The sequence below is a fragment of the Pygoscelis adeliae genome, unplaced genomic scaffold (assembly GCF_000699105.1).
Source record: "Pygoscelis adeliae isolate BGI_AS28 unplaced genomic scaffold, ASM69910v1 Scaffold153, whole genome shotgun sequence".
Taxonomy (NCBI): domain Eukaryota; kingdom Metazoa; phylum Chordata; class Aves; order Sphenisciformes; family Spheniscidae; genus Pygoscelis; species Pygoscelis adeliae.
The window spans coordinates 104,428-132,076 of NW_008824408.1; the positions used below are offsets into that span (position 1 = coordinate 104,428).

General features: G+C 46.5%; 1 protein-coding gene across 1 annotated transcript; it reads left to right on the forward strand.

Moving 5' to 3' along the window:
• Positions 1-6,016: 6,016 nt before the first annotated feature.
• SMG5 (SMG5 nonsense mediated mRNA decay factor) lies at positions 6,017-27,569 on the forward strand. Its single transcript, XM_009320476.1, has 22 exons — positions 6,017-6,046; positions 6,295-6,437; positions 7,067-7,190; positions 7,855-8,011; positions 11,106-11,195; positions 12,513-12,602; positions 13,519-13,597; positions 14,197-14,322; positions 14,770-14,838; positions 16,760-16,968; positions 17,113-17,250; positions 18,322-19,023; positions 20,893-21,062; positions 21,345-21,420; positions 22,126-22,301; positions 23,434-23,592; positions 23,812-23,871; positions 24,725-24,884; positions 25,277-25,367; positions 26,033-26,107; positions 26,451-26,589; positions 26,984-27,569. The coding sequence occupies exons 1-22, from the start codon at positions 6,017-6,019 to the stop codon at positions 27,065-27,067; spliced, it is 3,147 nt and encodes a 1,048-aa protein (XP_009318751.1). The 3' UTR covers positions 27,068-27,569.
• The last annotated feature ends 80 nt before the right edge of the window (positions 27,570-27,649 follow it).

Below are 27,649 nucleotides of genomic sequence, written 5' to 3' on the forward strand. Positions count from 1 at the left end.
GTGGAATTTAGGGAAGACTGCGGTGAAGAAAATTGCAGGGAATCCAGGGGAAGTGGGCAGCGCTAAGGGAAAGGAGAAGGGGGAAATTTAGGGAAGACTCGAGGGAGGGGAACAGGGGGAAGGGGGTTGTGTGGGATCCAGAGGAGATGAGCAATACACGGGGTGGGGGGCAGCACTGGTGAAAAAGAAGTATGGGGGATCCAGGGGAGATGAGTCAAAACAAAGGGTGGTGAGGGAAGGAGCTGTGGGGGATCCAGGCAAGATGGGAGAACAATCGCGAGATGTGGGGAAGAAGGCAGGTGGGAAGGAAAGAAGGGGATCAGGGGAAAGGGGGCACGGGGCACCCAGGGAGATGGGTCAGGACATGGGGGATGGAGGAAGGAGTTATGCGGGATTCAGGGAGGTGGGGTAGGAGATGATGGGGGCTGAGAGCGAAGGAGCTGTGGGGATGCAGTGGGACAAGGGCAAGATGTGGGAGGCATCCAGGGAGAGGGGGGCTGGAGAGGGGGTCCCTGGCATTGGCAGTAGATAGGGGTTACATGGGAGGTGCTGGAGAAGAGGGTGTGATGAGCAGGAGCTTGAGCCAGGGCACTTTCCTGCTGTATGGAGGGCAAGACTGCTCTAGCTGCAGATCTTCCCAGTAAAACACTCACTGGGACTCCACTCCTACTTACATCTCTGCGCTGTGTATTGGAAATAGCGTCAGAAGACAAGATTCAGGAAATAATGATGGCCTTGGTCAGCTCAACCCAGCAGGGATGAGGTGCCACGCTGTCAGCGCTGAGGTGCCTGGCCTCTGCTCTGCTGATGGCTTGTTTTGTGAGTGTGGCCCAGAAATTGTTCCCTTCTGTCTCAGTTTCTCCATCAGTAAAGCAGATTCATAGTGGAGTTTCAGCAGCGACAGGTTTCGAAGATGAGCAGAATGATGAAGGCAAGAGATGGCTTTTATGTCGGGGTCCATTTTCTTTTTGTCTTGCTGACTTGCTCAGTGACATTGGGCACGTCCTTTCATCTCGTGGAACCTCACTGCCCCCCTCTAAAAGAGGGCAAGGCTTGCCTTCCTCTGAGAAATCTGGCAATATCCTTGCCCAAAAGTCCAAAGCAGTAATAGCAGGTTTGAGCAGTAGTTACTAGAACTTGTTTATTTCCATGATGCGCTTCGTACACGCACGTTCCCTGCACTTTGAAATTATATTAGGTGCATTTCTTTTTCTTATTGCAAGGTCAGTGGTAAAACACAATGGCTTGGATTACCGGAGGTGTGGGCTGTGTTGTCGTGCTGGCAGCGCCTCCGGGGCTGTGGAGCTCTGTATCTGCTGTCACACTGAGATACCCCGTTGGATCTCAGGGGTGGCTTCCCACATGTGCTGGTAGTTGAGCTAGTGCAGCATAACGCCTTGCCCACTGCCACCTGAGGTGTGGTGGACAGGATCGGAGAGGATGTTTGTGCTCCTGCTTGCAAAATAGAAAGCATTTTGTTTAAATCACCTTCATCATGGTTTAAGATGTGTTTTACTTTGCGGTCACAGTGGACCAGGAATGTCTGTGCTTCTTAGCTCACCTGACAAGCGGTACCTCACTGTGCCGTTGGAGCTCGCAAGTGAATGTTCCTTGACCAGATTGGTTTGGTCATCAAGGCAAGGAAGCGGTTATTTTCTGTTTAAATTTTTTATGGCAGAATAAGGTGTGTGGTTGCTTTATAGCATTTTTACAGCAGAAAAAGAAAACCATGCTCCTGTAGAGATGGCTCTTCTTTTAGCTGGAAGTAAGTATTGTGATTTTAGCGCAGGATTTATAATGTCTGCAGCAGCCACAAATTTTCTTGTTACATAGCTGATAGCGCTCTTAGCAAGCTTTCTACCTTAACAGTCTCTTGTCAATTCTTCCTTATTTCAGCCTGAAGTTCAGTTAGATGAAGCGGTAACTTCCTGTCCTCTAAGAAGCACGTTGTACTTTGTGTGATGGCTGACTGTCTCTGGAAATTTTTGGCCATCGGATTAAGCAGTGCCTTTGAATCACAGATTTTCGAATGTCACAGTCCCAGCTATAAACTGTGCTCACATGGGATCAGCTTTGTGTCTGCTTGTGAGAGCAGTGGGAGTTGAGCTCAGGTCTCCGTGGTCCTTGGCAAGTATGTTGGCCACTGGAGTGTCCTTTTGGAGATGAGGTTGCCCATTGCTGTTCATAGGATGGTCTTTGATCTTTTCCATTTAAGTCTTCCTGGATTGATAATCCCCAAGTTTCACCTCAGAACGTGGCAACTGGATTATCCTGGGTGCTGTTTTACAATGTCTGTTTTAGCGTAGGGTGACCGGATTTATTTCACAGATTTCTTTTCCAGACTCTGGGTAACCATTAGCTCATTGGCTTTGCGTTGCTATTCTTGTCTGCCAGCCTTGTTCTGGGCAGTATTGTTTGTGAACCGACACATGCCATAATACAAATGAATGGCTGCAGTTCTCTTCCCTGAGAAATGTCTTACTTCTCAGAGACTGTGGCTCTTCCTGATGTATTAAATGAAGAAATAGAGAGAGGACAGATAATTCTCCCTGCCGTCTTGCCCCGTCCCAGAATGTTAATGGCACAGAAGGAAAGTGGTAGATCGGTGTCTGCGTGGCTGAAGAGGACTTCACGTTGGACCATTTCCACCCTGCTTGGCATGATGTGCTGTACTTGGTTCTTTTAATAGACTGGCATCTGATTTGCCTCCTCTGTGGTTCTGATGTGCTGTCTGAAAGCAACGTTTAAACCCAGCAGGTATAAAAATGGGTATTGGGACAAAATTTGGCCTCTTAACTGCTAAGTAAAATTCAGCCCATGGTCTCAAGCCACCCAAGGCACAAATGCTAAATCGCATTTTAATCAGTGCGTGGTCTATAGCACCTGTGTTGATGTTGCCTAACATTTTTGAAGTGAGGCTGGCTCCTGTACCTTTTTGTCCTCACTGTGTCCCCTTTCCTCACCACTGCGGACACAGGATCCTTGCAGGCCATCACTGGCTGTCACAGATTCTTCTTTACTCCTGCCTCCGCCTCCTCCAGCAGCACCATGGAGCTGGTGCTGATAAGAAGACATTTTAGTGTGGGGTCTGCCTTCTGCCTTACGGCTCAGGAACCCACATCCTAAAAGATAAACCTTGCTGCTTTCAAGTCACCAACTCTCTGTTTCTTTATGAACCTTTAAAAAGTAGCAGAAGCAACCGGTATCTTCATGTGCCCATCCCTGACTGTTGTAGGAAACAGGGTTGTTTGGGAGATGCCCTCCGGGATGCCTCCCACCCTGTGCTCGAGGGGAAGGTGAAATACCCTCCAGTATCACTGCTCAGATCGTCCCTGGAAGGAAACTCTTCTGTACTTCACATTTGGCAGGCATTTGAGTCCTGGTGCATGTGAGTAGGCTTTCCTTAACTGCTCGATCACATTTCTTGCCCACTGATACTGTTGGCAGCCAAATAGCTGTCTGTTTGCTGGCAACTTGGAAAGGGGGTTCTGGCAACTGCTTTTTGAGTAGTTCCTGTCATTTCATGGGTTCCTGTCATTGCACGGCTGCACAGTATCAAGATGCATTTCTGTCACTGCTGAACTCAGGAGGATTCTTAGATGAGGTTTTGTGACCCTTTTTTTTTTTAGGTATAAAAAAACCAGAGGCTTGTTTGGCATGTGAGCTACTGAGCAGTGAGAGAACCTGGACCACGTGCCCATAAAGGAACCTGAATTGAATAAGTGGCAGGAGAAGGAGTCAGTGTTGAGCCTTCGAATACAGTTAACTTGCACATGAGGGTTTGGACACACGGGTTCACACCTGCACGTGCAACATCCCACCCCACGGGCTGACCGTGTCCTTGGATGCAGGTGTCGACTGCTTGTAGTCACTGTAAAATCATTTCCCACCTTGAGGTGTCAGTGACGTGTGAGTTTGTATCAGAGACACAGCGGCTGCTGATTCGGTGCACAGTGAACACATTTTTACAGCTATTTTGCAGATGTAGAGACTGCCTATTTTGGGAATAGAAGATCATAGATTTCCTATACTTCTCTCTGGGAATTAAATGAATCAGCAGTTCCCCTTTCTTCTGGTCACCCTTCTGCATAGGAAACAAATCAGTTCCCTGTGAGCCACACTGTTCGTTGAGGGTCTTTGAGAGATACAGTGACAGGACATTAATCACAGGTTGCAATAAGGATATGTGTATTGCCCGCTGCTTTTGGAGATCTATTTTTGGGGAAACTAAACGTGTATGTGGGGCTTTTTTTTTTCTCTCCCCGCCAGTATGCTGTGAGCTTGGATGAATGCTTCATACTTACTGCCTCTAAATCAAAAAGCATCTTACTCGCTTGCCTTACTTGCTGTTGAGGGCATTAGGTTGTTAGAGTTTGCAAAGGACCTTCAGGCCATGTGAGAAAGACGCTAGTGAGCAGGAGTGGCTGTGGATATCAAGGTTGGTAGCAGACTTGTGTGCGCTTCTTACTCTATTCTTGGTTTTCTTCATGATTATTTAGGAAGAAGTTGGTTCAGCTCTGTGGTGTTTTGATCTCCCAAGCCATTGTGTAAGACAGTCCTATTCCCTACGCTTCTCTTCTTCTGTCGGGTTCTGTGGTTTACTGAAGACAAATGAGATTTCCAGTTATCCTTGGATGAAGGGCTTCCCGTGACATAGCATGAGATGGGACATTTTCTCTTTGAGGTCCTGAATGTTCTGGGTTTTTTTCAGGGAGGTTCCTTTTGGTGTGGTGGGTTTGTGAAAGGAGATTTGCCTTGCTAGTAAGGGGCTGGTATATGAAACCGTCAGTTACTTTACAGTAATATCTGTAGTTTTCAAGGAAGTGGTGGTGGTTTCAACCTACCTCCTTAGCATATGGTTTTGCATGCTCTTGCTTGCAAGTGCCATGCGAGTGCCCTGTATTCAATCTGGCCACCGTTTGTGCATGTGCACGAAAAGAAGGTTCAGTCATCGCATTGCGCTGTGAGTGTGATGAGGGAGTTTGCGTTCTGCAGGCGATGGAGGTTTTGGGGAGGGGGAGCAGGCTGGTAGCAGAATCTAACTGTTCTGCTTTGCAGAAATTTGCTGTGATCAGGTCTGTCTCATTCTGTATTTACAATGCATCCTGCTTGTCTTCAGCTTCTTGTTCAAACAGCTCTCCGTGTGTGGCAGGCTCAGCAGTAAAGGTATTAGAACAAATGAGGAATGACAGGTAGATAGATGTGAAGTTGAGGAGGAGAACAAGTACCTGTGGCGTTTGGTAGCTAATGACCGGGGATGGCTTGGAGGACATATTTCTTAAAGAGGAACATATAGAGTCAACACCTGGGAAAAGTTAATTTCAGGAGTCAGTTTATTGACCTCAAATACAGGCTTAACAAAGGCAGAGGTTTAGAGATGATCTCTCGGTAGGAAGCGTTTAACACGGCTGGTCGATTTTGCTTTATCGAACTGTCCATGAGATATTGATGAGGGTACTTTCTGTCAGCACCAATGCTTCTGTAAGTCCCTGGTGTTATTTCACTGCAGCGTTCCTGAATTGTAGTCTGATTTGTTCACAGCTACAAACTTTTGAGTGCTTGAGATCTTACACACGGTGTGGTATTCCTCCTCTAGGAGGAGAGTCTTGGGCAGTGATTCACAGAAGTATTTTTCTGCATGACTCAGAGGTTTGGAGGTTGCTTGGTCTGTCTTTTAGCTGGCTTTCAGGGGGAAAAAAATCTTATAACAAATTTCATATTTTAGGCTGGTTTTGAATCTCTTTGTTACCTATCTCTGAGAGATCTTTAAGGGCTTTAATCAATGAATCACTGTAACGAAGATCAGGAAGTTTTGGGAAACGAGAATGATGTGAGTTGCCTTCTTTCATAGACAAGTTGGTAAGGAAACAGGAATTGGTGGAGGCTTGACTCTTACCCTATCAAGACAGTAATTGTTAGAAATCAATCAATTTTTTATGCATAGAGTTTAAGACGTTTAAATTAATCTGAGGGTATGTATAGCATAATTTAATTGCTGAGGTTAAAAATTGCTAACATGTCCAAAGACATTTCTGACTTTGCTACTGTAGAAATAATTGACGTTTTTGACCAGACAGGCAGGGGTAACTGGTGATTAAACAGCTGATTTGCAGCAAAATCATTACAGTGTGTGTAATTCTGCTTTCTTCTTCTTTCCATAAGCTTTTCAAAATAGAGTGCAGAAGGGAAATCAATTAATACGGTGTGGTGGTATAATGCGGCTTACTAATAATGGAATTAACTAGGCTAGTATGGTTCTGAGCAGACATCCCAGATCTCATGAAATAATCCCAGAGAGCCTGCTGTTCTGAAACTCTTCTTTCTGTGTTACCTTGCAGAGCAGTGGTAGAGGCCGTTCATCGATTGGATCTCATCCTTGGTAATAAGGCAGCGTATCAAGAAGTGTTCAAGCCGGAGAACATCAGCTTGAGGAACAAGTAAGTTGGGCAGGGCACTTGTTTTTTACATTTGGCTGGGAAAAATCCATGTGAAGCAACACGTGGAGGTTTTGAATCTGCAGTTTTACCGTGTGTTCGATTTGTAGTGCACCTTTGACCTGGGGTCCCTCCAGGTTTTTGAAGCAGAGGCTAGATTTCAGATCTGTATTTGAACAGCACCTAACCATACAGTCCATGGCTGGAGGCTTTCCTGGGTGTCGTTGTAATACAAATAAGTCGTCTTCATGTTGGCCAATGCCTTCCTTTTAATTATCTATAAAAAAACCTGTGTGGTGAAGAAACTTCTTATGTGTGTGTGAAATCTTTTATCGGGTTCAGAGTGTGCCTAGCAGGGATGATTTTTCTTACTAATTTTTTAAGCTGTCAAGACAATTCTTGACATTACTGCAATTTAGGAAGTCACTGATGGCCAGCTGAGCCAAGGTGGCTGGTTAGGTGTGTGGCTTTTCCACATGCTCTTATGTGGGAGTGATACAAGCTGTACCATCACCAGATGGCCCAGCTCATCCGTCGTAATGAATTCAGATTTTCCTCTTCCGTGCTTATGTAGTGGCAGCTGTATTTGAAGCTGCTGTAGCTAAATGTGAATTCTCTGCTGTCTATCTCAGGCTGCGGGAGCTGTGTGTGAAGCTGATGTTCTTGCATCCAGTGGATTATGGAAGAAAAGCAGAAGAACTGCTCTGGAGAAAAGTTTACTATGAAGTTATCCAGCTCATTAAAACAAATAAAAAGGCAGGTATCTATGGCTCTGGCATGAGAAAGTCTCTGGCTCTGCAATGGGTGAGACCAAGTTAAAAGCTTCATTTGCTTGGAGAAGTTGTGGTCTGAACACAGGGCAGGAAGCCAGGCACTCCTGAATTTGAATCATGGAGCTGACATATACTTTTTGTCTAGCTGTGGGCAGGTAAGCTTTAATGATCTGCTGAGAGAGCTGCCGTTGCAGAGGATATTTCAAAATAATTTGCTTAATTTTTGTCTTCCCATCTTCAAAAGATATATCTCGGTGTAGAACGATGGTCTTACGAGGCTTTGTCAGTGCTGATTGTTTTTACTAGAGTTGATCGCTGGAAAATACTCACAGTATTCACACTTGTATTTTCTAATGCCATGAACTCTCTCCTGGTGATCTGGTTGCCTGAATGTATTTAAGGTGCTCTAACCAGGCACCTTGATTTTTTTTATTTGTTGTTGCAGCAAGTATTTCTCCTCCTTGATGTTGACCCTTAGTAAATACCACTAGGTACAACATTGTTGAGCACGAGGAGGTACAGAACTGTGCAAAACCAATTACAGCTGAGCTACCCACTATTCTGCTTCATACTTGGTATAACTTGGGTGGCCAGCCTAAAATGTTACCCGGACTGCATTAACATAGTCTCGTTTTTCTTCCCTCCAGCACATTCACAGCCGTAGCACTCTGGAGTGTGCGTACCGGACTCACTTAGTTGCTGGCATAGGGTTTTACCAGCACCTTCTCCTCTACATTCAGTCTCACTATCAGCTGGAGCTGCAGTGCTGTATTGACTGGACGCACGTAACAGACCCTCTAATAGGTTAGTGCTTAGTGTGTTGGACTCGTGGGCAAGGCCTGAATCCCAGTCAGGTGGCTTCCCCTTGCGCTAGTCCATCTTTGTTTCAGCATTCAAGGGATTATCTTCCCCCCCACTCCTCTGTTTAGCCAGTTTTCTGTTTAGAACAAACTGTCTGTCCTACTCTCTTTTCCGTGGCATTGTTTTGTTGTTTTTTTAATACTAAACTAGGGAGGAAAGAAGGGTTTCTAACAGGAAGACAATGCTGTTAGAAAATTCTTTAGTAAGTGTTTGGTGATGGCAGATTTTTATGGAAGATTGAAGAGCTCTTCTGGCTGTACAGAATGTTTTTAAAAGCTTAATTAAAGCAGACAAACGGGCCATTGGGGGAATAGGTTCTTGAAATCAACAGATTTTTGTCAGGACATCCTATTCACTAGGTATAAAATATCGCTCCTCCTTTTGGTGCCCCTTCTATCTGTGCTCCCTTCACGTACATCCTAGTTGTACTGTGTGTAGCTTTGAAACGGCTATTGAATCTTGGACTGAGAACGTGAGGAAGTTCCTGTAACACAGTAAGGTACGTTAGCTGTCTCAGGTAACCGCCTCTGTGCATGCCCGTAGATGCAGGGTAATTTGAGGTATCTTACCTATTAGGGGAGGAAGAATAAGAGTGTTTACAGTCTTGAAACAGCTCAAGGCTGCGTATGCATTCACATCCTCGATTACCTTGTGATGGTTTGTTCACCTTTGCTCCTGGGTTGTGCTCAGTGGCCTCAAGGCACATGTTTCTGTTCGGGTGGGTCCAGGTGAGAAACGGAGCCTCTGTATGTTTTGTGAACTGTATTAGCAAGGGTTTAATTGACATTCTTAAAGCTGGCAGCGGGGAGGACAGCAGAAACTGGCATAAGACAAGTTGGTATGTCTTTAGCAATAGAATGTTTTAGTTGCTGGTATCCTATTCTTAGTTCTGGGAGATGATTGTATCATGATCGGCTTTGAAATGTCGGTTTAAAAGGCAGATGTCCCTGGCAACTGTTGCTTTGAGAAATGTATCTCAGTACTGCAGAATTAATAAATTCTCGAAATGCGCATTCCAGATGGGTTTGTACCCTGTGGTGCGTGATTGCATTTGGAAGGCTCCCCTTATTCAGGCTTCTTAATGTTTTTAGGCTCTTTAATTAAAAGGATGCAGCAGACGAGTATGTAACTGGATAATAGAGATGTAACCTTGCGTATGCGGAAAAGGTGGGTGTGTAGGAATCTCGTATGGACTACAAATTAGGGTGGACACAACTTGATGGTTATATAAATGGGAGCAAGAGGATTCAAAGCAAAAAAGAAAGGGAGGATAGGTCCAATAGCATGCATGGACACAGATTTGAAGGCCATGTATTTGTATAATGCAACTCATACAACGCGCATTAGTACGTGGGAACCATTCCTCACTGGTCACTTAAGCCTCCAGATTTCACTTCCACTCTTTTAAACTAAGCCAAGAGGGGAGCAACTTAGACCGCAGGCTGGACTGGTCTTAAATGTCTTCCTTTGGAATTCCTGCTTGAGGAAATTTTCTCCTCCAGAAGGTGGAAGTCCTTGGCAACAGGAAGACTGAACCTAGAGTGAATCCATGATACTGGTCTGCCCGGTGGCAGTAAATGTTCTCTGGAGAGGAAGCGCGAACGTGGTAGCCTTTGCCTCCTGATCTCTGGCTGAACCATGGCCCTGCTGGCTGGGGAGAAGGTGCTGATGGGGAGATGGGAAGCATGGTCTTGCCAGCAGCAGTCCCTCCCAGGAACTGAGTCATGTTTGATGGTTTGAGTTAGTTCAGATCAGCTGGCTGGAGCCTTCCCCTGTTGCTTTTGACACTTTTCCACTGCCTGAACTGCTTTTCTTTTTTTTAAGTTCAGTATAGAATAGACTAGACCAGACTATTGCAGTTGGAAGGGACCTACAGCGATCATCTAGTCCAACTGCCTGACCAATTCAGGGCTGACCAAAAGTTAAAACCTGTTATTAAGGGCATTGTCCAAATGCCTCTTTAATGCTGACAGGCTTGGGGCACCGACCACCTCTCTAGGAAGCCTGTTCCGGTGTTTTACCACCCTCTCGGTAAAGAAATACTCCCTAATGTCCAGTGTAAACCTCCCTTGAGGCAGCTTTGAACCATTCCCACGTGTCCTATCGCTGGATCCCAGGGAGAAGAGATCAGCACTTCCCTCTCCACGTCCCCTCCCCAGGAAGCTGTAGAGAGCAATGAGGTCGCCCCTCAGCCTCCTTTTCTCCAAACTAGACAAGCCCAAAGTCCTCAGCTGCTCCTCAGAGGACATGCCTTCCAGCCCTTCACCAGCTTTGTTGCCCTCCTCTGGACGCAAAGGCAGTTTTGTTTGGAGGCAGTTCTTCCTAACTGACTGTAGCTGCCCTGTCTACAACACAGATTTGCTGTCCTGATTTTTTCCTTGTTTTACTTCTCTTCCTCCCTTTTTGGTTGGCCAGTCCTGAATCTAGATCTCAGTCTTGAGACAATGAATTTGTTTCCATCTTCAGTGTCGGGGAGGGTACATCCATATTGTATGCTACTGCCAGGGGCAAGTGTGCCCAGACTTTGTTCTGGCTTCCAGGGATTTGCGCCGGCTCCTATCCGAAGGCCTCATTAGCCATGCTGACAAAATCAGCCTCTCAACAGGCCGTATTAGTTTGTGCTCAATGCTATGTTAACGCGATCACATGGCTTGTAGACAGGAATTGGCCTTTGTCCTCTCATCTGAGTGCAAATGGAGCCAGCTCCCTGTGGCATACCTTATAGACAAAGTCTGAGTGACAGTCATTTCAGTTACTGTTAGTGATGCAGTGACATGCACTGCCCCTAATCAGTAGGGAATTGAAGGGGGAGTGGGCGCGCATCAGTGTCTACATGTATTTTCTACATTTTGACAACAAGAGTGAACCAGTGCTGGTCTATAAGATGCTATGGACGGCAACCAACAATGTCGTCTGACCATGTGGTCTTTGTTTTCATCTGGTGAAATGTTGGGTGTCTCAGGCAGGGGCGCAGGCTGCTCATGCTTTCCAGCAGCCTTTACCCAATGGTGTATGTGATTTCATATTTCTCATGTAGGCTGCAAGAAACCTGTGTCTGCATCTGAGAAGGAGATGGAGTGGGCACAGATGGCGTGTCACAGATGTCTGGTTTATCTGGGAGATCTAGGTAAGAACAGCATCGTCTTTCAGGGCAACCTGTAATACATTAAAAAGATGGTGCCTGTACAGTGCTGTGCCCATTGCTGTTAGGCACCAGCCATAGTTACTTGCAGACACTGGTTTCCCTCGGACACATTTGTCAATGACTGGTATAAGCTGAAATCCTTGTCGATAACTGAACCACTACAAATTGCAGAAGCTTTGTTTTTGGGCAAGTAGATGAGGAGTTTGCTATTGATAAACAGCTGTATCCGTGGCCATGTAAGAATGGAAGCCTTTGCTTTTATTTATATTATTTGGACAGTGTGAAGGAAACTCAAAGTGGGCTGACTTCTCAGTTCAGACTTGCTTTAAGGTTGCCTTATGGAGCTGCTGTCATCAACACAAGTGTGACTGACTCAGATTTGTCAAGCAATATTGTGAATCAATCCAGAGTGGTAGGCCACTGCAAAGCCCCATGTTCTTTGTCACTGTGTCTGGCTGCATGTCATCCTTTTTATAGCAGACTTGTCTATCCCACAGTCACGACCTCCTGAAGTGTGTGGTAAGTGTGTCAGCTTCTTGCTTGATTGTGAACATGTGGGAGTGACGGCAGTGAGAAAACATGTAACTGTGTGAGAAGCAACTATTTGAAGTGTGGCGCGGGTAAATGTGCTTGACACGCAGCAGCCTTCAAGCTCTTGAAAGCTGTTTGGCATTATCGTTGCACGTGAATCAGCCTAAAAACGGCATTGCAAATAAATGTCTTATGGGGGTAGTAAGGATTACTTACCTGACTGGTGTGAGAGAAATGTGCTCACCTCTTCACAATGCTTTCGCCTAAGGTTTCCAAAATGCCTACTGTTGTCCAAAAAAAAAAAAAGTCCACTCTAGATACAGCCACGTATTTTATTAGGTTAGCTGACTTGCTTTAGACTTCACACTCTGCTGTGTGAATGTAGTCTGTTTGAGGTAGTGGAAAATGGAGCACAGCTCTGAGTTATTTCAAGGATAAATGAAGCAGCACTTAACACATGGAGCAGAAGAATTTCTTCCTTTTGCTCACATGCTGCCACAAGTGTTGAGGGATATCCCCTTTGCTTGAAGTGGCAGGGGTTGTGATGTGCGGAATAGTGCAGCTAAAATAAAAGTGCTTCAAATGGGCCTGGCAAACCCTGTACGTTTCTGTGTTTTGCCAAGAGCAGTTCTTCTTTGATGGATTTGTTGACTTGGCCGGTATTTCTAGTTTTGTGGTATTTTTAATCTGTAGGGAAGCTGTGCTTCTCTGCAGAAGGGAAGACGCTGCCTTCTGGTTTCTGATGTGCGGTGTGTGGTTTTCTTTCAGCTCGCTATCAGAATGAACTGGCGGGTGTGGACACGGAGTTGCTGGCTGAGCGGTTTTACTATCAAGCCCTTTCTGTTGCGCCACAAATTGGTGAGTGAGTTACCATGAATTTTTAGTCGTTAAAATCATGTTGCCGCAACCTAAAAACAATACTCTGTGATACTATGCTGGTCAGGTTTATATCCTGCTGCTGAGAGAGGAGTGGTTTTATCCTCTGGTTAAAATTACTTCCTTCTTTGAGAATCTCTCTCTTGCTGGCAAGCCAAAGAGAGGAGTAAAAGCAAAGGTGCTCTTCACCACTGACCTCAACTTACTCATCTGATAACCTCTGAGAAGCTCAGAGTTCCTTGAATATGGTAAAGTTGTGCTTGTCTGGCTAAGGGAAGATCCAGCTGTCCATTGCCAGAAGCAGAGCATTATTGGTAATCTCCCTCTTTTTACCCTTGCAAAAAACCCTCACATGCTGCTTTCTCCTTCGGAAGTGACTACCTTATAAGAACACATTGCGGCAAGAGTTGAGGGCCTGTCTCATTTTAAAAAGTGTGCAATTCCAGAAAAATGTTTTCTCTGTGCTGTCTTTGCAGAGTTCTCACTGAGTTGTTTGATAGGCTGATCCCAAATACCAATAAGTGACAAACATTTATGTACCATAGTGAGCTGGAACAGAACTCTTAAATGCTGATAAGATGATGTCCATGTCAAGAGGAATACAGTGTCAAGGCCATGGCATTATTAATACAGAGGAGGAGGCATTGTTTGCTCTGCTTTCTTATGTAGATAACTGGCAGGAAGGTGGGGAGGATCTAAAAGCACCATAAAAACAGAAAAAAAACCCCCGGGTGGCAAAAGGATCCAGTAGTCCAGACCTTTGTACTGCGGCTTTGCTACTGTTTGTGTCTCCTGGCTTCCCTCCTGTGTGGAAATGTGGTGAGAGGGAAAGGATCTGCTTTCTAGCAGGGCCACTGGAGAGTTGTAAGTTAATTCCATTGCCCCTCTTTCATGACAGGCATGCCCTTTAACCAGCTGGGGACATTGGCAGGGAGCAAATACTACAATGTGGAAGCTACCTATTGCTACTTACGCTGGTGAGTGTCTGTGAGGATCTTGGCTTTCTGGACAGAGAATCAGTGCACTGTGGTTGCTGGTGCCAGATTCTTTTCTCCTTCACTTTGGATTTGTGACTGTTTTCAGTGGATGAGTTTCAGGGGAGGGGGAAGAGAGATGGGTTTATTTCACCCTTGAGCAGGACTGATAATAGGAAAGAGCCTTGGTCAAACCAAAGCGTCATGCTGGTCACTAAAATACATGTGCAGGGCTGCACTTGGAGGGCAGGGTTTCATCTGAGACCCTCTGCCTGTGCTAGAGAGCCAGGTTTGAAGGGGAGTGGAGGTGCTGAGTGAGGCACCCTGCATAGTGAGGTGGGTGGAATTCAGTTGTCTGAACATGACCTTAAGGCACAAATTTGAAAAGGTGTGTAAACATTGCAGATGGAGCTGTGGTGCGGCTTGAAGTAGGGTTTGCAGACATCAGTGGGAGTTAAGTAGCCCAGCATGTTCAAACAAAAGCACTAGGTACCTGTCTTCGTGCTTAGATGTCTGAATAACTTTCTAGTGAATTAAAGCCATAAAATGTGAGCAACCTTGTGGCAAAGTAACTTTTGATGTGTTCTATTTTGGTATCTCAGTATCCAGTCTGAAGTGTCCTTTGAAGGTGCCTATGGGAACCTGAAGCGGCTGTATGACAAAGCAGCCAAAATGTATCACCAGTTGAAGAAATGTGAAACCAGGAAGTTGTCTCCAAGCAAGAAACGGTAAGAGGGAAAAGAAAAGGAGAGGGGTGCAGGGTGAGAGTTTGCAATGCCACCAGTGTCATCCTCTGGGTTGAGAGTAGTGTCTTTCTGGGAAGTGGGAACTGGTAGATGGCCCATTCGAGGCAGTGACTGGTCCCAGAATTTTGAGAGCCCCAGTCTAGATCCCATTCTTGATCTCTCAGGTCATAATTTCAGGAGAAAAGCTAAATGCTGGCTAGGTGTAGAATTTGAGGTGAGAGATTTTCTCACTCTCCCCTGGAGGTGGTGACTGCTCATGAGGGTTGAGGCATGCTGGTGAAAGTTAAAAGTGTATAAGCTGTCTTTTTTCCTCCAGTTTCATCAGAATGTGGTTTTCAATTGAGACCTGATCTACCTATTAATAGTTAGTCTAGTCCATCTCTGTGATGGGGTACCTGCTTTACAGTGTTTTCTTCTCAATCTTTTTAGAGGCAAAGACATTAAGAGGTTGCTGGTGAGCTTTATGTACCTGCAGAGTCTTTTGCAGCCAAAGAGCAGGTAAGGTTATGGTAGATTGTATCTTCTATTGATAACTCACAGTAGCAGGCATTCAGAATTGGAAGAGACTGTTCCCTGTAGCATAACAGTGCCTGTGCTGAGACTTTCTGCCAAGAAGTCCAAGACTTTAGTCTTCTAACCTTGCAGGGAGAGTGAAGGAGACTGTCTTCCAGGGGAGGCTGAAATACCAAAGGGTTAAATACTTTGACTCTGGCTAAATCAAGCCAGTAGCTGAGTGAATGTTGAACTCCTGAGTCTCGCGGCTCATCTCTGTGCTGTATTATGCCTTTGGTGTTTTCTTGCCTTGTTCAGTCATCAAATGCTTCTTCTGGCAAGCACTGGATTTAGGCTGACAGGACAGCAACGAGTCACCGTCTGTACGTGTGCAGGGCTGTTCATTGCATTTGGAAATCTGTAACCAAATACCTTGTTCAAAGAAACAAATAGCATAGCCCGTTCATGTTAGCTGTACAAAGCTTTCCATTTATTCTGTGTGATTTCCGCCCCCCGCCCCCCCTTGGATTTTCTCTGTCTCTGCTGGGAGGTTTTCAGGTGATTGTAAATTAACCTCTTACTGCTTGAAATAGAGCAGGTGTTTTAAAGGGCTTATACACAGGCTACAGTTAAACTCATCATGGAATAGTTTAGGTTGGAAGGGACCTTCTTAGGGGTCCAGTCCTCCCCCAAAGTAGGGTCCACTGTGAAGGTAGATTCAAATGCGAAGTCAGATGAGGTTGCTCAGAGCCTCATCCAGCTGAGTTTTTAATGGATCTAAGGACAGAGATTCCACACCTCTCTGGTCCCCCTTCCAGTGTTTGACCACCTTCACTGTGGTGTTTTTTTTTCCTTGCATCTAGTCTCATTTTCCTGTTCTGCAGCCTGTACCCATCGCTTCCCTTCCTTTTGCTGTGCACCGTTGAGAAAAGTCTTACTCAGTCCTCTATAACCACTTATTTGGCATCTGAAAACAGAAGATTATACCCCCTGAGCCTTTTCTCTTTCAGGCTGAACAAACTCGATTCTCTTTGCCTTTTCTCATACCTCATGTTCTCTATTCCCCTTGACAGTCCTCTGCTGGACTAAGCCCAGTTTGTCAGCATCTCTTTGTTTGTTTTTTTTGTACTGGGGACCCCAAGACTGGATGCAGTACTCCACATGCCATCTCTTGAGTGCCGGAAAGGGAGGGATAATCATTTTCCTCAACCTGCTGGCTGTGCCCTTGCTAATGCAGCCCAGTATGGGATTAGCTTTCAAATATTGACTTATAGCGAAGTGGAACTTCAAGGCTCATTTAATATCCACTTAACACATATTTAGCACATAAGAAAATTGGAAATTACTTCAGTTTCCCAAGCACGTTGCCCCTGAAAAAGATTTGTTAGATATTTTGCAGATGGGTTTATTTTGTAACTAGGAGACTCCCATAGCCTGTTACACTGAATTACTGTGGGTGCTTCCTTTGAAGTAGCTAATAGCTACAGAGGATTTTGGAATATTTTTACAGGGCTGCAAGTTAGAGCCATGGGAGGAGGAAAAGTTGTGTCCCCAGTTTGTGCACTGCAATGTAGTCCTTTAACTGAGTAGTGGATCTGCAGCTTTTGCTACCTCCAGCATTGAAGTGCCCTGTGTATCTTAATGGCTACTGCCTGAGCTCCCAGTAAAAAAGTAATATTTTTTGGTGACCCATCTCTTTGTAGTATCGTTTGTCTTTAGTTTAGCAGCTTTGGAGAGGAAAACATAATCTGATTCATCTCACTTGCTTCCCATAGCTGTTGTTGCCTACAGTATATTCCCTGGTGCTTCATCCTGTCTAGTGCTAAAGGATAGCCTAACTGCCAGTTTCGGTTCAGTTTCCATGCAGACATTGCCAGGAGCTTGAGTCTTGAATAATAATTCTTGTTTATTTTTGTCTCTTGTTAAGCTCTCTGGATTCCGAGCTCACATCTCTCTGCCAGTCTGTGCTGGAGGATTTCAACCTGTGCTTGTTCTACCTGCCCTCTCCTCCTAATCTGAGCTCAGCTAGTGAAGATGAAGAAGAGTATGAGAGTGGCTACTCCTTCCTTCCTGACCTCCTGATCTTTCGCATGGTGATCATCTGCCTTATGAGTGTTCACAGCCTCAAGAGGGCAGGTAACCAGTGCTTTATTCAGCCATTCAGAAATTTAGTGATTAACATTCAGCAGTCCAGTTAGGCTGAAGATGTTGTCCTAATTGGCATTCATGTTTTGGACTAGTGGTCAGCCTCCTCCACCTCATTACGCTGTCTTGTTGCAGGTTCAAAGCAGTACAGTGCAGCCATCGCTTTCACGCTGGCCCTCTTCTCTCACCTGATAAATCACGTCAATATTCGCCTGCAGGCAGAGCTAGAAGAAGGGGAGAATCCAGTCCCAGCCTTTCAGAGTGATGGTACAGGTAAGAGAACAGAGTATAAGCAGTTGCCTGCCTATAGGGCTGGCTTTTACTTTTCTTTCCTAAATCTCCCGGGCATACGTTTTGTAGTATAGTACCTGAGTGCTGTTAGAGACATCTTGATCTTTGGCTGCTGGGCTGAAATCCCCAAAGATAGGTCATCTGCTGAGACAGTCTCCACTTAGACGCTCTCTGTGAGTGTCAGAATCATCACAGGATGAAAATGTTTGCTTTCCTTGTTGTAAGGAGTTATCTTTCTGTATTTCTTGGCAGCTCATTCATCATCTGTTTACCCCAATCTGTGCTCCTTATTTTCTGCCTCTCTATTTGCTGTTATTTACTGGACTCTTTTCTTCTCCACTGAGGAGATGATCTCAGGTGAAACGCCTGGGCAGAGTAGTGTCTGCTCAGCACACCTCATCTCTGCTCAGACAAAAACAGACCTTTAGTTTCCGGGGGATCCTGTTGAGCAGAGAATGAAACTGCTGAATCTTTTCCCTGCAAACAGTCAATTTGTAATATTTTATGGAACGCAAGACCAGAGTTTGCCTTGTCAAAAGCGACAATGAATGACTCCTCCCCTGCATGGGTTTTGAAGCTGTCAGGGTGACATAGGGCTGCTGGAAAGTCTGTGAGCATGTTGGTCAAGGAAGGGATTAGATCAACTCAGTCTAGTTACAGGGTGGAGTGGCTGGTTTAATCAAGCTGACTGGCACATGCCCTTGCCCTGCTTGGTTGGTCACTTGGTTCTCGGACTGTAGAAAGCTGGGGAAAAGATGTAAGATGCAACTGTGTATTTTATGCTGGTCTGGCAGCATTCAGCGCTGGGGCTGCCTGATAACGGAGCAGCACAGCTTGGGCAGTAGGAATCCAGGCTTCCCAAGTCTTTCTGGACGCCTTTTAGAAAGTGAGTCATTCTTCTAGGGTTGCCATTACTTGTTCTCTGGTTAAAGACACTAATAGAAGCGATGGCTGAAATTTGCTCTACTGGTTCCCCAGGCTCAGGGCTGGCAAGCAGCTTGTGTGACGCATGGGGACTTTCTTAACTTGTGGTCTCATTTTAAATGCCTGCAGATGACCAGGAGCCACGGGAGCCATTGAACTTGATTGAGAAGGAAGCTGAAGCTGACTTGGCCAATCATCAGCCCAGCGAGGAACAAAGGAAGAATGACTGCAAGAAAAGCAAGAAATACTCCCGCCTCTCCTGTTTGCGCCGGCGCCGCCACCCCCAGAAGGTGGATGAGAGTGACCTGAGTGAGGGCTTTGACTCTGACTCCAGCCAGGGCTCCACAAAGGGCAGCGATGGCTCAGAAAGTGGCTCAGAGAAGAGTGACGAGGAAGCAGAAGCTGCTTTTGATGTGGAGACGGACTCTGACATGAACAGCCAAGAATCTCGGTCCGACTTGGAGGACATGGAGGATGAGCCGGGTGAGGAGGGAAGTGGCCGAGGCAAAAGTGGGCCCAAAGAGGCCTTAAAAAACTGTGTGGATGGCAGTGGGCTGGGGGACTCCAAGAGCCCAAGCATCTCTAAAATTGAGGCTCTGGATCCAGCAGTCAATGGGCCAGCTTCCCTGAGCGCTAATGACGCGAGCATAGCCAGTAATCTCCAGGCCATGTCCACCCAGCTGTTTCAGACCAAACGCTGCTTTCGCTTGGCTCCCACTTTCAGCAACATCCTTCTGAAACCGAACAGTGAACCACCCGTCTTGAAGGATGGAATAGAAAGCAAGCCATGTATCAATGGAGATCTGGAGAAGCCCAGCTTGTCAGAGCAAGGTAAGGATCAGCAACCTCATTCAAAATATTTGGTGTTGCAGTCCTGTGTAGAAAACTGCAAGCTATAGCAGTCTGTTTGCTAAAATCCACCCCTTCTCATGGTGCAAGTTCTCCTTCATCCAGGTTTGGAGGAGCAGGTTGCCCAAGTACTGGGCAGGTCTTGGGTTGGGTGTTTCCTGAAGGAGGAACTTTACTCTTACTGCTTGACATCCAGGAATACGTGCACTGAGCAAAGGAAACACCTGCAGCCAGCCAGGGTTAGCTGTTGTTCTGCTCAACAGGCTAAATGCTGAGCAGTTCTGATAATACAGAGGATAATTCCAGCAAGTATTAAAAATTTGGATTATCTTCCTTTTTCCCCATGTAAAATCTCGTAATCAGATGCTTACTAGACCTTCTGGTGATGCAGTGTGCAGATGCACAGTGCAGATGCGGTCCAGGAATTTCTCCATGAGATGTCAGATTATCAACTCCGCAAAGCTCTCATAGGAGCTTGTCTGTAATGTGACCTAGGTGCGTGCGAGTTGAGGGCCTCTTTCTGTGACCCTCTGAATGCTGCCTCGCTGAGTGCTCAGGGCTGAACCCAACTGCAGATGCACAGCAGGTGGAGCTGCAATGTCTCTATTGCCACACAACTTAGACAACTGAGTAACGTTCTGGGAAAAAACAGCTTGAAAGGGAGATCTGATGCACTACAGGGAGTTGTTTGTATTTCAGATAAAACCACATGGGCCTGTTCAGTCTTGTTTGTCATTCCCCCCAGCTTCCCCGGAGCAAGGAAACATTTTTGCATCCTGCTGCCAAATTCAATGGGCCTGCAGCACTGGCAAGATTCAGGCTTTGCCTGGGCCAGGATTTGAAGGGGGAGTATTAGATCATGTTAATGTTTACTGACTCCTGGCATTGCTTCATAGCCACTTGAAAGAGATGGGGGTAAAGGAAGAAACAAACGATTTCTGGTCTGTTTAACGTTTTCCTTCAGTGGGTTACACAGATGTTGCAGCTCCAGGCACGTATTTGAATAGTGTGGCCATGATACTTTTATAGATGTAGAAAATGAGAGGTTGAATGAACCAGGTTGAATGAACTAACCCATGTGCTTTTTAGCTGAGTTCTCTTTGCCTCAGCTGTACTGTTTCAAAACTTGAGCTATGTAATGGTCTTAACACTCTTATCAGGGATGGTTTCTGAATAAATTAATTCCTCCCTTTTGATTCTGAGGGTTTATTGAATGATAATTGCTGTGCTAATAGGCAGAAGTGACTGTGCAATTAAAATAAGGGACTGTAGCAAAATGCGTCGTTGATTCCCAGCTTGCTGCTACCTTGACCTCAGGTCACTCATGTAGCTAGCATGCAATTTCATTGGCAGTGGCTTTGAGATCCTCTGGTCTGTATGGAATGACAAGATGGCAAAGCATATTCAATATTTAAATTCACCTGGGCCCTGGCTCATGAAATAGCCCTACCATTTTCTTCTTTTGCCTAGCTCGAAGATCAGTGCACGTTGACCTAAACAGTGATCACTGGCTCTGTTCTCTGCAGTAAATGATACGGTCCTTGTGGTGGCACATGCTGTTTCCCCCTGCTCTGTCAGTGAGCGTCTCAGAAGCTGCTGGAGGGGTTAAGGCGTTCGTCAAACTTTCACAGGGAGATTTTAGCAATCTTCTCCCAACGAAGAAGAACAAGCAACAGTAATACACTCATATCGACAGCACAGGGGATGGGGAACTGGTTTTGCGAGGATGTGTGGAGGCACTGAGAAGTTCAACTCAACTCTTACGAACCCAGCACTGTTCTCATACCAGTAGGGGCTTGGCTTCTCAAGGGGTTTAATGCCTACCATCCTGCTTTTCCCTTCATTTTCCAGATGATGTGTCTGACTCTGAGGAAAGCATTTCAAGTAACAAATCCTGCAGGAATGAGCGATCCCTTCAGGAGAAGCTAGAGATCATGACCAACGAAGGGCTGCTTCTCACTGTCAAGGTGTTCCTGGACTGGCTGAGGACAAACACGGACCTCATCATCATGTGTGCTCAGGTGGGAACTGTGCTCGGTGTTCGGTCCAAGGCTGCATCTGTTCAGTTCCCCTGGGCCGGGATGATAGGGGCATATTGAAACTGCTGTCCCAGTCCTGGACAGAAGGTGATGTTAAATACCCCACCAGCTGAATTAAGATAATCTTGACCTAAGAAGTGTAGTAGTTTACTCTTTATAAAGCATTCTGAGGTCTGTGAAAGATGCTGGAAAGCCCAAGCAGCCTGGTTATTGCATATATCTGCATTGACATTTTCTGTGGCCTTCTGTGTTTTGTTCCTGCAGAGCTCTCAGAGCCTGTGGAATAGGCTGTCTGTGCTCCTGAACCTTCTGCCTTCTGCTGCAGACCTGCAGGAATCAGGTACTGGAAAAGGAAGTGGCGATGTAATGTTTCAGCAAGCCTAGTCATCAGTGATTTCCATGGTGTGTGATGGATCCTGGGGTGAGAGATTTGCCAGTAGCAGTTTGCTTATAAGCACAATGGGAAGCGACATCATGCCTGTGGTGGTGTTTTTGTGTTTAAACACCATTCCAGTTAAATACTGTCCTGCAGACTTTAGCTCTATTAATGCATTATATATGGCTGACAGTATACTGAAACACTCGCACCTGTGTGTGTGAAATCCTTGCGTGGCCAACATGATTGTAATTAACTGTCAAGACCATAAGTAAGAGTATGATTTTTCGTGGCAATCGTGGAAACTAGTTTTGAAGCTCCAAATGCTCGTGATGTGCCCTGTACCTCAGCCTAACGATCCCCGTGATTCATGAGAAGCATAGTTGAAGCAGGGATGCTTGTCTGTTGGAATGAATGGGAAAGCTAACCTCCAAACTAGAGTTTTTTCTGAAGTGGTGCACCTTAGCAGGTTGTTGGGGACAGTTACTTTTTATATTGTGGGTGGTCTTTTTGTTCCTCCTTCAACACGTGTTCACAGTACATGTGTAATTTAAAACCTCTGCCCTTGATCATTACAGATTGCGTGCCTTAAAGCAGTTTTCCTCTTTGTCCCCACATCAGTTGTTTAAGTCACCATATATTGCTGTGCTCCTCCTCCATCCTCTCCAGGGCTGGCCCTATGTAATGAGGTCAAGGACATTCTGAGTGGTGCTGAGCTCCCAGACCTGAAAGCCAACTTGCTGCTCCCAGAAGATGTGGCCCTGCGAAATCTTCCCCCTCTGAAAAATGCACACAAGAGGTTTAACTTTGAGCAGGACCGGCCTATTTTCTCAGCAGTTGAGGAGGTGAGTCAGGGTAAATCCCGAATCTCGGCACAAGCTGCATTTACCTTTCTGGAGGTGCAGCCTGTCTTAGCTGTGCAGATGAAGATCTAGTTCTTTCTTGCCAAAAAAGACCCCAAACTGATTCAAACTTTTGAGTCTGAGATGGGTTCATGTTATTGGTGGTTGCTGCAGTCATTTGTCTATCCAAAAATCAGTGTTCAAAAAATTGCCTTGCCTTCCCTTCCCTGTCAGTCGTTATGAGAGGAAGTACAGTCACATGTTGACAGCTTTGCTGCATGAAGCCTCCTGACCTCCCTGTCTGGGCAGAAGCGTTGTTATCTCTGCCCTGCCTTGAATGAAGAGAATTTGATTGGAGCTGCAGGATACTCCTGTGATCCTTCTCCAGTAAATGCAAAAGTTGGTGAAATCTCACTTCATGTGGCACTCTGTGCCCTCGTAGAGCACTTCTGCCTGTTTTCCCAAGCACAAAGGGCCAAGGTGATCGTTTCTGGGTAGCGGAGGTGTGCAGAAAAAGGCGATTGTTCTTCTCCTGTCTTGCCTTGCTAGACCAATCTGATTCCTTTGGAGTGGGGAATATATTCCATCTTCTGCCTCGATTTGAGGGCACTGTTCTGATGCGTGACGTGAGACCCATGTTTGTTAAATCACAGTCCAGCCGGCTGAGGTCTTGAATGTCATCTCAAACTGCTGGGGCAGCTGGAGCAAAGTGCGGCAATCTCGCATCCCACGTGAGCTCACCTTTTGCTGGCTTTGCTCAGCAGCCCAGCCAAGAGAAGTGCCTGCCCCAAAATCAGATATAGATTGTTATTTTATTTGATTCCTTTTCCCAGCACTGGGGGCTTGAGCAGAGATTTATGGGGGAGAGCCTGTCGATGTTTTCTGAGGTTTTCTTGAGTTGGGGAAGCCCAGACTGCAAGCACTTCTAAGCTTTCTGGCCAAGTGTAGGCTTTCCTGCAGCCCTCTCCTGCAGTCTTTGTCTTCAGAAGCACATTTCCATCAGAAATGTTTCCTTTGGATTTTTTTTTTAATAGCAGTTTCTGCCTTTTCCAAAAGCGTGCAGGGTCGGAGCTGGCTCAGGCTACAACCCTCGTGGGGAGACACGGCTAGTGATTGCCTGTCTGCTTCTTTGCAGTCTGTTGTTCGGATTTGCTGCATTCGGAGCTTTGGCCACTTCATAACCCACTTGCAAGGCAGCATCCTGCAGTTCAACTCAGAGCTTGGGATATTCATCAGCATAGCACAGTCGGAGCAAGACAACTTGCTGCACCAGGCCCAAGCCCAGTTTCATATGGTGAGTTGGCAGAGGTGGGCTAATTCTCTGTACTTGGCACAATTTCCTGTAGATTACTATTAGACTGTAACTATAATCACAGATCTTTGGTGGGAGATGAACGTTTTGCTCCGTAAAGCTACTCAGGTGTCCCCTTTTCACCCTGTTTGTGGAAGCATGTGCTAGTGTCAGCTTGTGTGTTTCCTGCTAACTGATGTGGAAGTTTGTTTTTGTAACTAGGCTGCAGAGGAAGCTCGTCGGAACAGGCTAATGAGAGATATGGCTCAGCTTCGACTGCAGGTAGGAGATGCTGGTTCCTGAAAACTGGCAGGGTAGTGGCTGAAATGTCTGAAAGTAGGAAGGGAAGGGGGAGCTCTCTGCTCCCATCCCACACATGCCTATGTGTTCTTACATGCAGAACAGTAAGTCTGTTCTGCAAAGACAGAATCATAGAATATCTCAAGTTGGAAGGGACCTATAAGGATCATCGAGTCCAACTCCCTGCTCCTTGCAGGACTACCTAAAACTAAACCATATGCGTAAAAGCATCGTCCAGACACTCCTTGAACTCTGACAGGCTTGGTGCCGTGACCACTTCCCTGGGGAGCCTGTTCCAGTGACCGACCGCCCTCTCAGTGAAGAACCTTTTCCTAACGTCCAATCTGAACTTCCCCTGACGCAGCTTCATTCCATTTCCTCGTGTCCTGTCACTGGTCACCAGAGAGAGGAGATCAGCACCTCCCCCTCCACTGCCCCCCTTGAGGAAGGTGTAGACTGCGATGAGGGCACCCCTCAGCCTTCTCTTCTCCAAGCTGTACAAGCCAAGTGACCTCAGTCGCTCCTCCTAGGTCTTGCCCTTGAGACCTTTCACCATCTTGGTCGCCCTTCTCTGGACACACTGTAATAGTTTGATGTCCTTCTTACATTGAGGTGCCCAAAACTGCACACAGTACTCCAGGTGGGGCTGCACCAGTGCCGTGTAGAGTGGGACAGTCACCTCCCTCTGACCCACTGGCTGCATCCAGCCCTCTGCTTCATGTGCTGGGAGGTTGGAAGGACCTGATGGAGCTTTGCAGGGCGAGTCTTGCCCTGTTTGATTGTTTGCTTCAGCATAAATATGAAGCAGGTGTCTCTACATGTGTGTTTTTTTCAGCTGGAGGTTTCTCAGCTGGAGGGAAGTCTCCAGCAGCCCAAAGCGCAGTCAGCCATGTCACCTTATCTTGTCCCGGACACCCAGGCCCTCTGCCAGCACCTGGCTGTTGTCAAGCAGCTGGCCACCAGCGGGAGGTTCATAATCATCATCCCTCGAACAGGTATGGGGACTCCACGTCAAATAACTGAGCCTCTCTTCCCCTCATTCCCTCCTGGCTAGGAAGCCAGCCCTGTGGGCCAAGGTGGTGGCTTTCTCTCCTGCTGCTGTTGTCCTTTACTTCGGCTGGAGCAGCTGAAATGCTGTTTCCACATGTCGCTTTTGGGGCCTGTTTTATGTGTGGCCCATGCTTGGAATCTAACATCGTGTATCGAAGAACAGCTGGAAAGAGAGAGGCCCTGTTCACCCTCCGCTTTGTCTGCCTCCTGTGGCAGGCGCTGCTGCTGTGCATCAGAGACAGTTCAGTGGGATGAGGAATTCTTGACACATCTGGATTAGTTTGCAGCAGTGTAGCTGTAAGCCAGATGTTTTTGCTTCTTTTTTTTTTCCTGTTAGTGATTGATGGCTTAGACTTCCTGAAAAAGGAGAACGCAGGTGCTCGGGACAGCATCCGGTATCTGGAGGCAGAATTTAAAAAGGGAAACAGGTGAGAGTGGGAGAGTGATGCGATTTGCCCTTGCTTTTGGAATGGATGTATTCTGGGGTGGAAGAAAATGTCCATGGTGGGAGCAGCCTGTGCATCCCTTGGAGCAGAGTGAGGAGTGGGCCGAGGGAAAGCCAGGCCTCAGGAATGCACTTGGCAAGAGGGAAGGTGGTGAAGTAACAGATTTGGCATCTGGTTCTCCAGATACGCTTGTAGTTGCTGCTCGGCCATGAAACATAGCTGCTTCTGAGGAATGGAGGGAGTGGCATCTCTTTATCAGTGTATAAAACTGAGCAGTACCGTTTACTGATGCACTGTGGGAGTGCTGGCAGAGCTGTACTGCATTATTGCCCAAGTTAGCTGTAGAAGGACAAACAGCTGTGCTTCTGTGAAGAGAAACTGCGTCTTCAAGGCCTGTGTCAGGGCTGGTGGGCTTTGAAACACTTGTGGTTTTGTGAACCGCACATAGCGATGATGATGAGGCAGGGGAGGTGATCTAAGGGACTTTACAGGGGATTCCTTGGGCAGGCCTTTGGGTGTTGCTTTGGTTGATAAAAGCCAGCGTTGCGAAAGGGTCCTGCAGCGTCTGGTGGACCTGCTGTAGAGCACTGACTTCAGTCTGTGTGATGGTCTCCATGTGAGCTCAGTGACTCTTGATCTTTCCTTAGGTACATTCGTTGCCAGAAAGATGTTGGGAAGAGCTTTGAGAGGCATAAATTGAAGAGACAAGATTTAGATGCCTGGTAAGATTACAGCATCTGGAGATGTCTGAGCCTGATTCCCAGCAGGCGGGTGGCTTTGGGGAGAGGTGTTAGCACTGGGACCCATCATGCAGCTTGCTTGATTTGGTGCTCTATGTGAGTAATTATAAAATTCCTTAGAGAGAGTGTTAGGGCATCCATCCATCTGTGCATCTCACATAGCACCAAACACTTGGTGCTAAGAAGGGTCTCAGAAAAGCCTTCAACAGGCGCCAGAGAAACAGTCCTGCTTTCCACATGTTCTCCTGAGCATATGTTTGCACAAACAAGTGGTCTTCCCTCTGACTTTCCCCTCTGTTTCTCTTTTCTTGCATCTGTCTGGCAGGAATCTCTATAAAATACTGGACAGCTGCAAACAACTGACAGTGTCCCAAGGAAGCGGGGAGGACGACACCACAGGAATGGTCACCATCATCACGGGCTTTCAGCTGGAGGACCCAAGCACGTTCTCGGTGCCCATGCAGGTCAGTAGCTCTTTGGCTGGCTGAGCTGAGCCTTTCTGCTTCCTAGCAAGATTAAAATCTGGTTGATTGGCAAGGGAATTTTTTTTTTTTTAAATGTTTTCTGCCTTGGGTAATAACTGTCCTGGATTTCCCAAATTTAGTTTATAAGTCGTGGTTCCTATTTCCTTGAAGGCCCCTTGATCTGTCATGCTTTTGTGGTGCAAAGTGTCCTGGGGGAGGTAGGAGAAGTAATTTGCATGTCTGTGCAGGCCTCTCATGCCAGAGCAACTTTAGCATGAAGGAGAATTGGGCCTTTTAGCCTTGACAAACTCTGCCTGAGAATCTCCCAAGTTGTGAAGGGCAGTCCTCTTGACAGGGCAAGAAAAAAAATAACCTGTTTTGTCTCTGCTTGCAGTCTGCCATCCAGGCAGCCGCCAATGCCAGCGTAGAAATAAAAAATGTTCTGGAGTTCTACAAGCAGTGGAAAGAGATGGGCTGATGTTCAGAAAGGCATCGGGTTGGTGTACCTTTCTCTCCCCCTCTCGGAACATGCAGCGTCTGAACGAAGGAAACAAAAATCTGGGTGACACTTAGACACGAAGAAGCAGCAGCAGCAACAATAACAAAAATATCTACCAAAAAAAAAAAAAAAATCCAATTTGGGCACGCACACAGACACCCTCCACCTGTATCCCGACCAGACGGCTGTACATCTCCGACGGCGCCAACTGCTCTGAGAAGAGAGAGGCACCTCGGCACGGCTGAGGCAGAGCTCTGCCCTTCTCCCAGTCGGCAGAGATGGGCGAGAGACGGGCAGTCATTCATTCCCCCCTCATTCCTCCCCAAAGCTTGCTTGGTCATCTGAAATGGGCAGGCGGCTTCTAAAGCGTGGACTTTACTTCAATGAAACCAAACCAGCGCAGCAGAAATGGAGCCCTCTTAGCTTGGGAAAGAAGATCCAAAGAGTGTTTAGCTCTTGTTCGGCAATCTGGTGACAGGAAAGCAGATATTCTTTTGTTTCCCCCCCCCCCTCCTTTGAATTAATTATTTTTCAAGGGTTTTTTCCTTTTAATTCTTAGTT

What these genes read in the sequence shown, in the direction of transcription:
- SMG5 (XM_009320476.1), top strand. Translation starts at nt 6,017, where the DNA reads ATGTCCAAAGACATTTCTGACTTTGCTACT. An exon ending in ACCTATTGCTACTTACGCTG is followed by an intron (nt 13,598 to 14,196) that starts GTGAGTGTCTGT and finishes TTGGTATCTCAG; the next exon opens with TATCCAGTCTGAAGTGTCCT. An exon ending in CTTTTGCAGCCAAAGAGCAG is followed by an intron (nt 14,839 to 16,759) that starts GTAAGGTTATGG and finishes TCTCTTGTTAAG; the next exon opens with CTCTCTGGATTCCGAGCTCA.